A 15,686-nucleotide genomic window follows, 5' to 3' on the forward strand; every position below is an offset into this window, starting at 1 on the left:
TAGATTTGCTACGTTGCACGTTTCATCTCCATCTCTTATTTTACAACTGGTAGACTGTACCTCTTAACTGCCTTCACCTATTTTGTTCATCCCTGCCACTGCTCTACCCTGTAGTAATCATCAGTTTATTCTCTGTATCTGAGTTTGTTTCAGTTTTGTTTGTTCATTTAATTTTTTTATTTTAGAAAATCTCACTTTTGAGTGGCTTCAGATCTAGAGGTTTCTACCTCAGAGAGGACAGCCTTTGTAACTTGGCAATCTGTTCAGTTTTTCTTTGTCCTCCTTCATTCTCTTGGTCAAAAATTTGGCATGTTCTGTAGCCTCTTCCCTATTTTTCTTAGTAAGCTGTATCTTTAGAGCAATAAGCAGATGTTTGTGTTGTAGGACATGTGGAGTCACATGACATGGAATCACTGGTGTTTTGGTTCTAGGTTTCTTACCTACTTTGTTTAGGGGCTTTCTTATAACACACCGATGGACATCATCTTCTTCAGACAGAACGAAAAGTCTGGATTCTGCTGGATTTTCTCCTGGACCGTGGGCAATGAGGCACAATAATCTCAGTGAGTCCAGGAATATCCCTTTGTCTCCTCTCCTTTTTTTTTTAAACAATGACCAGGTTGAGAACACAGAGATTGGGGTCCACAATGCAACCCCAAACAGATTTGCACTTTCTTTCTCCAGTCCTCCTTGGTTTGTAGTAGGAATGGCTCTTACTCAGCAGCAGATGGACATGGCCATGGATCAAGACACCATTCATGGGGAAGCCTTGTCATTGCCACCACTGATGTGGACTATGTAACCTTTCCACTGTTCACCCAGAGCATCAGGACCAATATCTGTGGCCATATGCTTCTCATAAAAGGTACGAAATTTGCGTTCATCATCCACTTCATTGAGTTTCCGGCAGCCAATAAATGGAAGAGAAATGTTCAGCTTCATCCTAAAGCAGCCTATACCTCTGAGTTGCCATGGAAAAGAGACGTTTTGATTTTAAATTCCGCATATAATAAAGTAATATAGTGTGCATTTCTGTGTCTTAGTGTAACATCCTCTAGGTTCATCCATGTTGTTGCTAATGGCAAGATTTCATTTTTTTATGGCTAATATTCTACTTTACACATACACACACACACACACCTCACATCTTCTTTAGCCATTCATCTACTGATAGACATTTAGGTTGTTTCCATATCTTTCCTATTGTAAAAAATGCTGCAAGGAACACAGGGATGAATATGTCTCTCTGAATTAGTGTTTTCATTTTCCTCAGATAAGTACCTAGAAGTGGAAATACTGTGTTATAGGGTAGTTCTATTTTTAATCTTTTGAGGAAATTCCATGCCATTGTCCAAAGTGGTTGCACCAATTTACATTTCCACCAGCAGTGCACCAGGGTTCCTTTTTTTCCATATCCTTGCCAACACTTGTTTGTCTTATTGATTTTAGCCATTCTGACAGGTATGAGGTGATAGCTCATCTCCTTGTGATTTTGATTTGCATAGAGATACCAAATCTTCTTAAACTTATCAGCAGGATAGACATGCTAAAAATAATCAATACAATGTTAGGTGTACTTGTTTGTCAGAGGATCTCACATTAAGATATTGGTTGGGAGTAAGAATCAGAATTTGTTCTGTTAAAAGAGCCAGGCTCTCTTAAGATGTTTAAAAGTAATAACCCTAGGGGTGCCTGAGTGGCTCATTCATTTGGGTGTCTGACTCTTGATTTTGGCTTGGGTCATGATCACAGCCTCATGAGATAGAGCCCCATGTCAGGCTGGACGCTTAGCTTAGAATTCTTTCTCTCCTCCTTCTGCCCCTCCCCCTACTGACACGCATGCACACTCTTTCTCTCCCTCTCTCTAAAAAAAAAAAAAAAAAAAAAGGGTGACAACTCTATATTTTAATTTCAAGGCTGGCCTGAGGTTCTCTTTTTTTAAATTTGCTTTTTAATTACATAAAATAAATAGTACACTTAATAAGTTTTACCAAAATCTCCTAGTGAGAAAGACAAACTTCCAAATCTCTCCAAATTTTAAAGTAGCATAAGCAAAAATAGACAATTGGGACTATATCTAATAATAAATCTGCATAGCAAAGGAAACCAGGGTGAAAAGGCAACCTATTGCTGGATCATAAGGTAGTTTTATTTTTAATTTTTTGAGGAAGCTTCATGCTGTTTTTCATAATGACTATCAATTTACATTCATATGAACAACGTACAAAGGTTCCTCTTTCTCCACATCCTCACCAATACTGGCCATCTTTGGCTTTGATTTGTATTTCCCTGATGATTTGTGATGCTGAGCATCCTTCAACATATCTATTTGCCACATGTGTATCTTTTGAGAAATCAGATTGCTTTTTGCTGTTGAGTGGTAGGAATTCCTTATATATTTTGGATACTAACCTCTTACCAGATATATAGTTTGCAAATATTTTCTCCCATTCCATAGGTTGCATTTTCATTCCACCAATTATTTATTTCCTCTGCTGTGCAGAAGCTTTTTACTTATTTTTTATTTTAAATATTATTTATTTATTTATGAGAGAAAGAGAATGAGAGGGAGGGGCAGAGACACAGTCAGAGGGAGAAGCAGGCTCCATGCAGGGAGCCCGATACAGGACTCGATCCCAGGACCCCAGATCATGCCCTGAGCTGAAGACAGACGCTCAACCACTGAGCCACCAGCTTCCCTGCAGAAGCTTTTAAGTTTGCTGTAATCCCACTTGTCCGTTTTTGTTTTTGTTGTCTTTGCTTTTAGTGTCCTATCCAAAAAAATCACTGCCCACACCAATGTCAAGCTTTTTTCCTATGTTTTCTACTAGTAGTTTTATAGTTTCAGGTCTTAAATATTTAAGTCTTTAATCCATTTTGAGTTGAATTATTGTATATGGTGTGAAATAAGGGACCAATTTCTTCTTCATCTTTTTTTTTTTTTTTTTTTTTTTTTGGTATATGGACATCCAGTTTCCCCAACATCATTTACTGAAGAAATTATCCTGTCATTATTTAGTGTACTTGGCACCCTGGTTGAAAATCAGTTGGCTGAAGATACATGGATTTATTTCTGGGCTGTTTCATTGGTTTATATGTCTGGGTTTTTTTAAGATTTTATTTATTTATTCATGAGACACACAGAAGGAAAAGCAGGTTCCCTACGGGGAGCCTGATGCAGGACTCAATCCCAAGACCCTGGGATCATGCCCTGAGCCAAAGGCTCAATCGCTGAGCCATCCAGGTGTCCTTACATGTCTGTTTCTATGCCGGTGCTATACTGTTTTGATTACTATAGTTTTGTAATAGATTTTTAAATCAGAAAGCACTGTTGCCTCCAGCTTTGTTCTTGCTCAAGATTGCTTTGGTTCCATGCCACTCTTAGGATGGCTTTTTCTAGTTCTGTAAAGAATGCCATGGAGATTATGACAGGAATTGCACTGGCTCTGAAGGTCACTTTGGGTAGTATGTATGGTTAAGCAATATTCTTCCAATCCAAAAAACATGAGTTTCTCTTAAGTATAACATTTTAAACTCTCTAGCCTCATAAAATGGCCACGAAGCAGTATAAGCAACTATGTACAAAGCTTGTGAAATGTTTCTTTTTGGATTATTAATGGCAGGCAGTCGCCCTTCCAATGACCTTATGATCTAGTTTTGTACTTGAGGCGTCATAACCAGCTCCTCAGCTGGCATTACACAAACCATAAAAAGGATAGATGAAGCTGAAGCTGCTGAGGGGCAATGGAGAGGCCTGGATGGAAATACATGATGAGTCTTTGTGGTCCTGCTCATCACCACTAGGGACAGAGATAAAAAGCAAAGTAGCTAACGTGTGTTTATCATTTTTGGCTTCTGTAGCATCTGCTAAGTACCATACCAAACAGCAACAGAAACAATGCCTACAGGGATCTTACAGATGGTCATGTCCAATCTCCTACCTTTCCTCCATGACTGCCCTAAGGAGAGAGAAACCCCCGCTCTGCACTGAGCTTTGTTATTTTTATCTCCTCTTGCAAGTGACCCACATTAAGACTTGGGAATTTTGTCTGTGTGTATATACACAGAAATATATAAATATACTTGTATAATCTAGAAATAAAGAAATAAATATTTGAAGGAAATCACTTATTCCTTTAAAGACACTCCATGTTTATACCCACAGGAAGGGCAATGATGTTTAATAATGAGACATTTTAGGTTGCCTTTTCCATTACTCATGTTGCATTTAACTTCTTTTATAATGCTATTAATTCAAAACAATTCTCAAATTTCTGAGCAATTACAATGTGAACACAGATTCTCCAGTCAAATATAAGACAACGCGATATTTTGAGTTTTATTGCGTTTAAAAAATTGCAACATTATAGGTCTTAAAATCATTAGAAGAACCTATATTTAGGTTGAAATTTCCTGTTGCACGAGAAGTGATTTCAAAATAACAACAACCCTCACCACCACCACCAAGGTCCCTCCTGTCGCACTGTATGGTCATTTAGTCATTCAGCTGATGTGTCTTGAACATTTGCATTTTACTAAATGTAGGGAAGGGGAAAAAAGAGTGAAAATGAGCAAAGCGGGGGATGGTAGTGGTGTGATGGTTGGTGGGGATAATACAAAGGTAGCCCAGTCGGTGAATATGGTAGTTCACTGACTGTTGATATAACCAGTTTTTAAAAATATTCCTTCATATATAGGTTATTTTAATTCTTTCTAAAAATGAACATTAATATATTGTCCTCATATGGGCCTTAATGAAGTTTTAAAAGTGGAAAACAGTAATTATATTAACAAATCTAATGCTTCTCAACATAATTTAATCTGAATTTTAAAGATCTTTTTATTTTTAAGCAATCTCTACACCCATTTTGGGGCTTGAACGCACAACCCTGAGATCAAGAGTTGCATGTTCTACTGACTAACCCAGTCTACTGCCCCAAGAGAATCTCAGAGCTATAACAGAACTTATAGATCATGTAGTAGTTAATTCTACATTTCATACTAACTCTATGTTTAATTTGTTGGTTTATTTTGTGTTTATTCTCAAATGGGAATCAAATGAGGACCACGGGGCTTGAATCTGTTCGTGTCCTTTGAAGGAAAGTCCACTTTCAGCCAAGCTGGCCACTTCTATCCTTCAGTTAATCGAACAGCAGCATGACTGTTTTGCCAGGATCACTATTATCACTTTGAATCAGTAATTTTAGTAAATATTATAAGGTTCATGTTATAGTCTCATTTAATTACAGTATCAATTCACATTTCAGGATTCATTGCTTGCATATTATCTTGGAAACATTAGATCTATTAATATGTCACATCTTTCATTTATATTCAGAATGCAAGTATCAGACTCTAAAATGAACCAGTCGCCACTTCAAGACTACCTTAAAAAAAGGGACTAAACTCATATTTTAAAGTACTCTCTCATTGTAATAATGTTCTTTTAATTACTTACTTTGCCTAAGTAGCCAGGTTTCCTGTGACTGTTCTCATTATAGGGAATCTTAACTTTATTTTATAAATGAAACACCAAATAGTTAAATCTGGAAGGAGTAAGAGACATCAAGAGGATTTCACTGTACTCTGTGGTGCATGAAAATGCAACTGCTCTTACATAACATCTAACTCTGCCTGGGAGCTAAGAAAAAAGCAAGAGCTTTCTTTAGCCCCAACAATCATGCCAGGGTTCTCAACTGCATCATGACCTCTGTACCTGGGCAAGAAAAAGTCTTGGTATGGATTCAGAAAAAATATCCATTTAGGGGTAATTTGTGGTAACAAAAATAGTAGCTACCAAGTACCTAACACATACTAGAACTCAATTCTGATGTAGAATCACAACACCTACTAGAACTCAATTCTGATGTAGAATCACGGGATTTAAAGATAAAGCAGTCTGCTCAAGGTCATAGAAATGATAAGCAAGCTCCTGAGGGCCAGGGCCGGGTCTCAGTTATCATTCTATCCACAGAACCTCAGATGTAGGATATAAGGACAGAATCACTGCTGCTGGAGTGCCTCTGTCTTATGTCAGAGGTTATTTGTTTAGTTTTTAAGTTTGCTCAAGAAATTAACACTTGTTCTCTCTGTTGTGTTAGGACACGAGCAGTTCTTAAAATGAGACGTTGATCCAGGAAAGAGTTAAAATTATTTTTGCTCCAAGGTATGTTGACAAATTATGATCAGCTTTAAAGGATGTGGTACATTTATTTTTTAAATGATGACCTCCCTGAGAGAGACAACTATGTTTCTTGGGATAGATTCTTTATTAAATCCTTATAAATAACAATAGAAAAAATTAAAAAGGCCGTGTTACATAACAGTAAATGGGAAGCCTTCCTGCTTTGTTTCATTTTTTTCTTTTTAAAAACAACAACAACAAAAAAAACCTAAAACACCTGTCTGGAGTTAGGGCCTGGTTGATTTTTTTTTCTTTTGGATCTCAGCTTGGTGAGTGCTTTCAACCAAAGGTATAAAGCCTTTTTGGCTTTACCTTTTCAAATGAGATCTGGCTGCTGTCCAACATCACGGAGCAATGTTACATAACAAGGCAGTTCAAGACACAAAAAAAAACCACATTGAAAGGAGGCTTTGGAGAGTGGGCTCATGGAGAGCAGAATCCACTTTTGCCAACATAGAAAATGGGGGTAAGGCCATATGAATGATTATCATCATATAAATGCTCAGGGTTCTTCCTACTATAAATCTCTGAACTGTACATACTTACATATTTCAAGCCGTGACCTTCTAAGTGAACATTTGTGTGGGAGAGAAGTGCTCCTGCCACAGAGCCTGAATTCTTTGAGGGAGGATGTTCTCGGAAGTCAAGTATGACTACCCCCCCCCTTTCTTTTCTCTTTTTTATAATGCCACCCCACAGAAACATTTTTTAAATAACAAGGAGTAATTTCAATGGAAAGAGTCAAATTGAGACTTCTGACCTTATTAGCAACTGTAAAAAATATGTTATTGAACTTCACTAATATGAGCTCTTTCCTGAACATTAATACTTCTTAAAAAACAGCCCACCTGATTTCAATTTTTTAACTCCAGTGAAGGAAGCAGACTTCTTTTTAATGTACCCCTCCCCCCACACACTTTAAAAAAAAAAACACACAGTATCTTTCTAACAGTTTGGGTACCAACCTAAGGGTCACAACTGGTCCCCAAGCCAGCACTTTCTAGCTGTTCAAAATTTGCTCATTAAAGCCATGTGTTAAATTAAAATTGAGAAATTACTTGAAGATTCAGCCAAGTCCCCCTACCCCCAAACCACAGAAAAGAGAGAGTGAATGTGCTTGTTTATGCAAATCCCTGAACGGACTTACTATTTGCTTTCAATCAATGAACTTGACTTAGCACTAAAATGGCATCATTAATAGGTCAGTCTGTTCCTGCTAAACACACTACAGGGGACATCTTTGGGGATATGTTTTCAAATCTCAGCCATTTCTTAACAGTATGCATAGTTTCTTGCTTAGAAACCTCAATGGCTCTTTTACTAACATGCATATTACTTTATATTTGCAAAAGAATTTACTCAATTTACCAATTTGTCATGCAAGAAGAAAGTGAGGCCTACTACCTCACATGTACTGTTTTAGTTTCATAAATGGACAAGGTGGTGGAGACTGGATGTACATACTGAATAGCCTCAATTTCATTTAAAATCAAAGATACTAGTTGAAAAGTAGGGTCCTTAACAATATGTTTAAGGGGGAGAAGAAAAAGCTATTTGGTTTACAAATATTAGCAATCTTTATACAGCCTAAACAGTTTAGAATTTATTCTTTATCACAAAATGATCTGAAGATCATAAGAATCTATTCCTCACTAAAAAAAGTAGAGCATACTGGGGTGTGGGATTTAGCAGCTGAGTAAAATAAATAATTGCTAGTGTTAAAAATCAGGATGAATTGTAAATTTGAAATGAGATCTTCTGCTACAGAGAAGACATTCTGAATGAATATATCTGCTATCCAGGTTTCCAGCCTATCATCTTTTGAAACCATAATGGCCTATAAAATGAAACCATATACCCTCTAACATTAGAACTAATGACAGAAAACTTTATCATAAAGTTGTGTAACTACTGTAAAGTGACTGCAGAAATGCTGGTGCATCTACCCACGAACTGGAACTGCGTGTTCTTATGCACAGCCTCACATGGTATGTTTTCCCAGGTAGGCTGCAAAGGACCCAACTTCAAGGCCTTATATCATGCCATGCATCCAGGCAACTTGAATCCACACACATATCATCTTGACGAAAGAGGATTCAAAGTATAATTGGTAAAACACATTAACACAATAATTACACACACACACGGAAAGCAATACTCAAAAAGTAAAGAGAGGCTGCTCGTATCAGCAGTAACAGTCCCGTGGTAGCCATCCTCCTTTCATCATGGTCAGTTCATTAACAGAGGAGAAAAGACAGAAACTGTGGGAAATGCAGACCATCTGCTCAATCCAGATGCAACAACACACGCCTCTTATATCCAAAGCTTTTTACCAGAAAGGAATGGAGATAAGATCTAATCCTTTCGTGAAATATCTGACAAAGGTAGTTAGACATATTTGCATCACAAATAAAAATAATGCCCAAATCATTACTAAATGAGACCTCTAAAGGTCAGTCCAGACATGTACCATTGAGAGTACATTGATTAAGTAGAAGACTAAATCAGCATGAGAGAAAATGGAGTTGGATTCTATGAGCTTTACTCAGCTATTCCTTAAATAAAATCATGCTTAAAACATCTTCATTCCTTAAACAGCAAGAACATGTTAGTCCAGTCGTCGTAGTTTTAAAAAGACATCAAAGGTACTCCTCTAATACTGTATACTGCAAGCAGTGTGCATTTTCTCTCTTCTAAGAAAAGGTTAAAAACAAACATTCTTACCTTGAAATTGTGAACCTTTTCATATTTTGGAATTTGCTCGTTTTCTTTCAGAGTTGCTCTTCTAACAAGTGATGTCAACTGTGAATAAGCAAAGAGTTTCAGAGGTTGCCAGATTGTCACAGACGACTTTTGAGAACCCAGTTTCATTCCCAAGGCTGCTATCAATAAATCTTGCTGACGGCCCTCTTGTTTTGATTTGTGAACTGCAGCTCTATTAGTTTTCCTACCCGACCAAGACTCTTTGGATGGCATTTTGGAATTCACAGGAAAGAAATAAAACCTATATTGATCTGTGTCTGTCGGTGAACTCTATTCAGTTAACAAATGAGCATTCTGGCAGCCGGCACAGAACCCTAATCTACAGAGAGCTGCAGAGAAACATCGCGGAGAGGTGGAGGAGGATGATGAAGCACTTCTTAAAAAGAGGTCGACTAACCAGAAAAATTCTTCTTTCTTCTTTTTTTTTTTTTTAAAGGGCTCTATATTTAAGCTTCTGAAAACTTAAGAGTCTGAACAGAAATAAAGAGTCGATGCTGACACACAGAACATTCAGCATCTCTCTATCCCCTTTCAAAAGCCATGCAATTTTGACAAATGATACATTTCTAAAAGCTTCCTTCTCTATTCAATATATTACTGTCCATTCTGGATGAAAGATGCCTACATACTGCCTGCAGTCAGCTTCTAGCAGCAGACACCCTGTGGAGCCCCTAGCAGGGAGGGTGGGGAGGGAAAGGATTTGACAAGGAAGGCAGGATTAGACTGGCCACCGTAAGAAAGGAGAGAACCAATGAGCATCAAGCAACAGTATTTAAGTATTGTATTCCTCAACTCTGTCTCTTTTCCTCCCTCTCATGTAAGATTTTCTTGCTGGCTCAAGGCAAAAAAAAAAAAAAGAAAAAAATAAATCAGTGGGAAGACAATGAGCCATGAATGAGTCATGCATTATTACAAAATGGAATATTTCTTTTACCTATTAAAAGCAAAAGAAGATTAACATACAGCACCAGATTTCAAAAGAATTTACCATCACTGCCTAGTAAATTAATGAAAGGTTAATCCATATCTTCCTTTGTGCATTATAGACTGAGACTGGCTAACAAGGACCTAATTTTATTTAGGATGAACAAAAACTGGAAAGTATTTTGATGAAAAAGAAAAGGCTTTTAACATGGGAGCACTCTATTTTCATGTAGAATAAGGAGGGTGCATATAATACTGCTAACACCTGGAAGTGGTCAGTTTTTGTTTCCCTATAAGGAGGAAATTTGTTGTGAATCTATACATAAATGATCCAATCTCTATTTTAATTTAGTCTCAACATTCTTAATTCAAACAGCTTGAGGCCAGATCATGGAGCCAGCTAGGGAAAGTTTCTCATGCACACAGGTCTGAGTTAGATATTTGTTTGCTGATATAAAAAGTGAGAAGGGTGCTGGGTAAGAGACTTAAACCCAGCTTCATTTAAGAGGAATACCTATACTTTTTGCTAACCTGCTATAAGAAGCTAAGTTTTCCCATACTGGTTCCCTAAACATCTCCCATTTCTTTCCTCATGTTATAGTAATTAAGTTTAACCCATTATGATTCTAATAATTGTTGTACTGTGCTTAAAGAATCAAAAACTATATTTTAATGAATTCAGTCCATTTGCTTACCACAATTTATCTCAGACTTCATAATCTACTGGGGACTATGTGCCCAATGCAGATTCTAGTTTAATTAGGACATAAAGTTATTCTTAAACCATGCTAGCTATTAGGAATACTGATGACTGATTTTCTAAACATCCCCAAATACTTTATTTTTTATTTTTTTTCTTAGAAAGTTTTTTTAAAAGAATAAAACTTTCTAAGGACATCTGGCTGGTTCAGTTGGGAGAGCATGCAACTCTTGTTCTCAGGGTTGTGAGTTTGAGCCCCATGCTGGGTGTAGAGATTACTTAAAAAAAAAATTAAGGAAAAAAACACACAGTTTTTGAAGTATTTTCTAATAAAAGGCAGAACTTAATATTTACATCTACAGGTATTTATTTCCACAAATTTATACCCTTATGTAACTAAATAAAACAAAAAAATCTTCCTGTTCCAGGAGAAAATACAATGGAAAGAACTTTGCTTGCCTAACCTAAATTACTTTTCAGCTTAGACCTAGTTTGTCATGTGATGACTAAAAATATAAACGCCAACCAACCCTTTAGTCATGTACAACCTAAGGTGAAATTTATCTGATTCTCAGTAGACACTAGAAAAATATTCCAAAGGCAAGTTTAACAGTAAATTTTTTTCTCTATATAATGTTTAATGTTTACATTACTATGTTAAAGAAAACAATCACCCACGGAATCCAAAGCAGCCTTTTTTCCTCCCTATTTCTGATCAAGATCCTTTGTTATAGACCATCCCGATATTCAGTTTAGTAACTAAAATTCAACCAAAGCACAAAAAGATGGATAGCAGAGAAAATTCACGCCTGGGCAAAAGTGCTTATTTTGTCTTTGAGAGACAAGTATACCATAGACTCCATAGTCACTTTTCTTCCCAAATAATTTTTGTATCTAATCGAGACATACTGGATTAATTGCAATTTGGGCAGCTACCTAGGGCAACAGGAGATAGAAAAACAATAGTCAAGGATGAGGTTCTTAGTGACCCTGAAAGGGCTAGGGGTTTTCTGGCCACATCATGCCTTCAGTAACTTGCAATAATGCAACTTCTGCATTAATTTTGCTGCAGGAGCTCTCAAGTCATAAGAACTGCTAATTCTAAAATTTAGAACTATTATCAATGTTCTGATATTCTAGGCAAATATATACTACTCATCCTTATACTTATCTGGCCATATTTATTTATTTATTTATTTATTTTTTAAAAAGTGTATTTACTTATTCATAAGACACAGAGAGAGAGATAGAGAACACAGGCAGAGGGAGAAGTAGGCTTCTTGCAGGGAGGCTGATGTAAGACTCGATCCTGTGTCCAGGATCACACCCTGAGCTGAAGGTTGCTCAACCACTGAGCCACCCAGGCATCCCTTTCTGGCCATATTTAGATAGCTATCATTTATTTTATTAAGTATCCATATTCCAGGCCCCTAGCTAAGCTAAGCATTTTACATACAGATTCCCATTAAATCCACAGAAAGATGCCCATGAGGTATATATTATCCTCACTTCATAGTTGAAAGAACAGAGGCCGACAGAAGTTAACGTTCTGCACAGCTAGTTGGTTGTAGTTAAGAGTTGGCCTCTTAAACATTATGCTATATCCACCCAAATCCAAAAATGAGAAGAAAATTTTGAAGACTGAGGGTAGTTGTTTTTCTCTCTGATTCTCTGGAAGGTGGTTTCCCTAGTTATTTCCTCCTTTCGAGTATGGATCCAACAACGGATGGAGAGAAAAAGTAATGCTAGCTAACATCCCTAGATTTCAAGTTCAGCGCACAGTACACACAACAGGCAACGCAGCCTTAGAGGTGCTGTTCAGACACGCCCTCCTTCCTGGGGCCTTTGAGGATCTGCACCAATAAGGTGTGACTTTACCCATCTGTGAACTTCTGCACCCTTCCCTTGCTCATTAATTGTGAGATGTAGCACACTCCATCTAATATCACAATTCCTGTGTAGCTGTTCATATAGGCTGGGTCTTGCACATCTTAGTATATACCTTGAATTTAGCATAGTAGCTTACACAAATAAAGGTCCATTAAGTATGTAGTTAAAAAAAATACCAAATGAAGGCACCTATTTTTATTGAGGGGCAGTGTATTATAATAAAAAAAAAGATGGGATCTGAAATCAGAGACACTAAAGTTTGAATCCTAATCTTGGGAGATTTGCTTGGTGCCTTGCTTACCTCATTTACATACATGAACAGGGCAGTTTAAAAGAGATGACATATAAAAGAGGAACAGACTGCCTACTAGTAAACACTCACTAATTGATAGTATTACAAGGGTGCCCTGCACCCTTAGCTGCAGGTTATGCTGTATAATGTAAAACATAGGTTCCGGCTCTCAAGGAGTTGATAGATCAATCTGCTTTTGGTTTATACCATACAAACATGCCTGGAAACTCCTGCCCTTTCCTTTGGATTATGGTCTTTACCAAATCTCCCAAATTCAAACTCTAATTCTATCTTTTATAAGGCATATGATGACATGCATATTAGCTGAGGGAGCAGGAGTGGGAGGGGTGTGGAAAGTGTGAAAGGAAAGATTACCAGCATTTGGTAAGAAGTCAGAGCAATGTTTGATATTATTTATTGGCCACACCAATCCTGGGATTATGTTGTATAATGAACATTCTACAGAGGAAGAAATGCTCATAGAGTAGCTTGCTCAAGGTCACAGTCAATAAGTTAAAAGTTTGTGATCTGAATCCCTGTGTTTTGTCTCTAAAGTCTGGAATCTCTTTCTGCTACCGTATAATGGGAATAGGAAATAAACCCAGGAACCCAGGTGTTAGGGATATAGCCCCCTCACATTCTGGTTCCATGAAAGATAGGAAAGAGGGTGGGGTGGGGATCTAAACTGACAGGGCACATCTCCCACAAGGTCATTCCTGCTGGAAATAGCAGCAGTATCTACTTTTTCATTTCGACTAACTCTTGGGCCTGCCCTAGACCTAACCCTGGCCACCCCTGATACTGATAGCACTTTTGTACATTCTCCTGTATGAGGGTGATGAGCCTCGAGAAGGCAATGGAGAACAGGCAGTTCACAACCCTCTGTTTCTACCTCCATCCATACCATCTAAAATACAGAGAAATGGACTACGAAATGGTGTGTGGGTAGCAGGAGGCAGTTGTGTGAGGAATAAGGAACAGAAGGGGGAAATAAGTGACCTTGGGAGGGAACACATTTGCTGTTTTTCAAATAAAGAAATTTCTACCACTAACCCTATTACCTGTTGTTTGTCTAATAAAAATAATTTGGGGGATCCCTGGGTGGCTCAGCAGTTTAGCACCCGCCTTTGGCCCAGGGTGCGATCCTGGAGTCCCGGGATCGAGTCCCACATCGGGCTCCTGGCATGGAGCCTGCTTCTCCCTCCTCCTGTGTCTCTGCCTCTCTTTCTCTCTCCATATGTCTATCATAAATAAATAAATAAATAAATAAATAAATAAATAAATAAATAAATAAATCTTTAAAAAATAATAATAATAAAAATAATTTGTGTGAAACTCATCTCTCATTTTTACCAAGTGTAGTATAATAGGATCAGAGGTTGTGGAGACAGACAAAAATGCTGATCTTAACCCTGTCATCTACTGGCTGTGACATATCCTGGTCAAGTTACTAATTTCTTTTAGTCTTGTTTCCTTACGTGTAAAACTGATTTAAAATACTTACATTATAGAATTATATGAGATAATATATGGGAAGCATTTTGCATTATTCCTGACAGACAATAATCAATAAGTAGAAGTTTCTCTCCTTTCCTTGTATCTAAGGATTTCTAATTCCAAGATCAGGGTTAATTTAGTGGGACTCTGAGATAGTTAAGAGGCCCAAGGCACACTGGCCTAAGCAGTGTGAGCTTCAGGTTAAGTTGTAACCAGGTGCTTTAAGGACACATCACAAGCATCACTCTTCTGCAAACCTTACTTTATCCTGCCCTGGCAATCTGACCTCCCAGGCTCAAACTGAGAATCCACGTTCTGTCCACTTTCCCACTAAAACCTGCTTACAGGGAAGGGTCTTATCAACTTATTCATGCTAAAGTACAAATAACTGATTATACTTCCTTTTCCACAGATACCTGGTTTTTATTCATTCATTTATTTATTTATTTTAAGATTTTATTTATTTATGAGAGACATAGAGAGGCAGAGACACAGGCAGAGGGAGAAGCAGGCTCCATGCAGGGAGCCCGACGTGGGACCCGATCCCGGGTCTCCAGGATCACACCCTGGCCTGAAGGCAGGCTCTAAACCGCTGAGCCACCCAGGGATCCCCCATACCTGGTTTTTAATACAGGACCAAGATTTAAACCAAAAGAATAAGTCTAATTTTCAACATCAGAACTCATTAATAGAAGAGTATTCTCTAGGAAACTGGAAGGACCTCACACAGTCACCTCCTTTGAATATCATCATGATGCCACAGACTCATGAACACAGTGTTCCAGTTAACTAAGTATAGTCAACATTCCATCAGAAAAGCACTATGAAGGAAAGTTCTAGTTGGCATGGCACAGAGGCTTGGAGAGATGAAGAGTAACTGGATTAACGACTGGATAAACCTGGTTCAGTTTTAGCAAAATTCTGCAATTTCTATAAAATAATAACATTCAAATATTAAGAACACAACTTTGATTTTTGGGGTCAAGGATAGTAACATAGGAAGATCCTACACTCACCTCCTCCAGGGACATACCACATCTACACCTATTTGTAGTGTAACTCCTCCTCAAGAACTGAGGGTTGACTGGACAGCTTCTGTACAACAAAGGACAGACTACACAGAGAATGGGAAGAAGAAAACTGCTACTCCTGAAACTGCAAACCGTAGTGGGAAGGGATAGTACTGAGGGAGTGTGAGCAGGCCACAATTTAAACAACAGAGGTAGGTAGGGGGATGAGGTAACTGGGTGATGGGCATTACGGACGTCACTTGATGTAAAGAACACAACTGATGAATCACTAAACTCTATCCCTGAAACTAATAAAAAATAAAAATTAAAAACTACAATATAAAAAGATTCAGCCCTAGAAAGAGAAATAAGGAAACAATTTTGTTTAAAACTGTACCAAAAAGAATAAAATAACTAGGAATAAAC

The 15,686-nt window shown here is 37.7% G+C and overlaps 1 protein-coding gene across 9 annotated transcripts in view; it reads right to left on the reverse strand.

Moving 5' to 3' along the window:
- Positions 1–15,686, reverse strand: part of CHN1 (chimerin 1) — a 195,460-nt gene that overhangs the window by 39,698 nt on the left and 140,076 nt on the right. For 6 of the 9 annotated variants that reach the window (XM_072751978.1, XM_072751979.1, XM_025994000.2 and 3 more), the window contains one exon: positions 8,909–8,986. The exons of 2 other annotated variants lie outside the window; for them this stretch is intronic. In XM_072751978.1, the coding sequence (XP_072608079.1) occupies positions 8,909–8,986 (78 nt within the window). Of the gene's footprint in view, positions 1–8,908; positions 9,571–15,686 lie in introns of those variants that run through there. One more of the 9 variants, XM_025994004.2, reaches the window with a different exon arrangement.

This window comes from Vulpes vulpes, chromosome 3, assembly GCF_048418805.1.
Source record: "Vulpes vulpes isolate BD-2025 chromosome 3, VulVul3, whole genome shotgun sequence".
Classification (NCBI taxonomy): Eukaryota; Metazoa; Chordata; class Mammalia; order Carnivora; family Canidae; genus Vulpes; species Vulpes vulpes.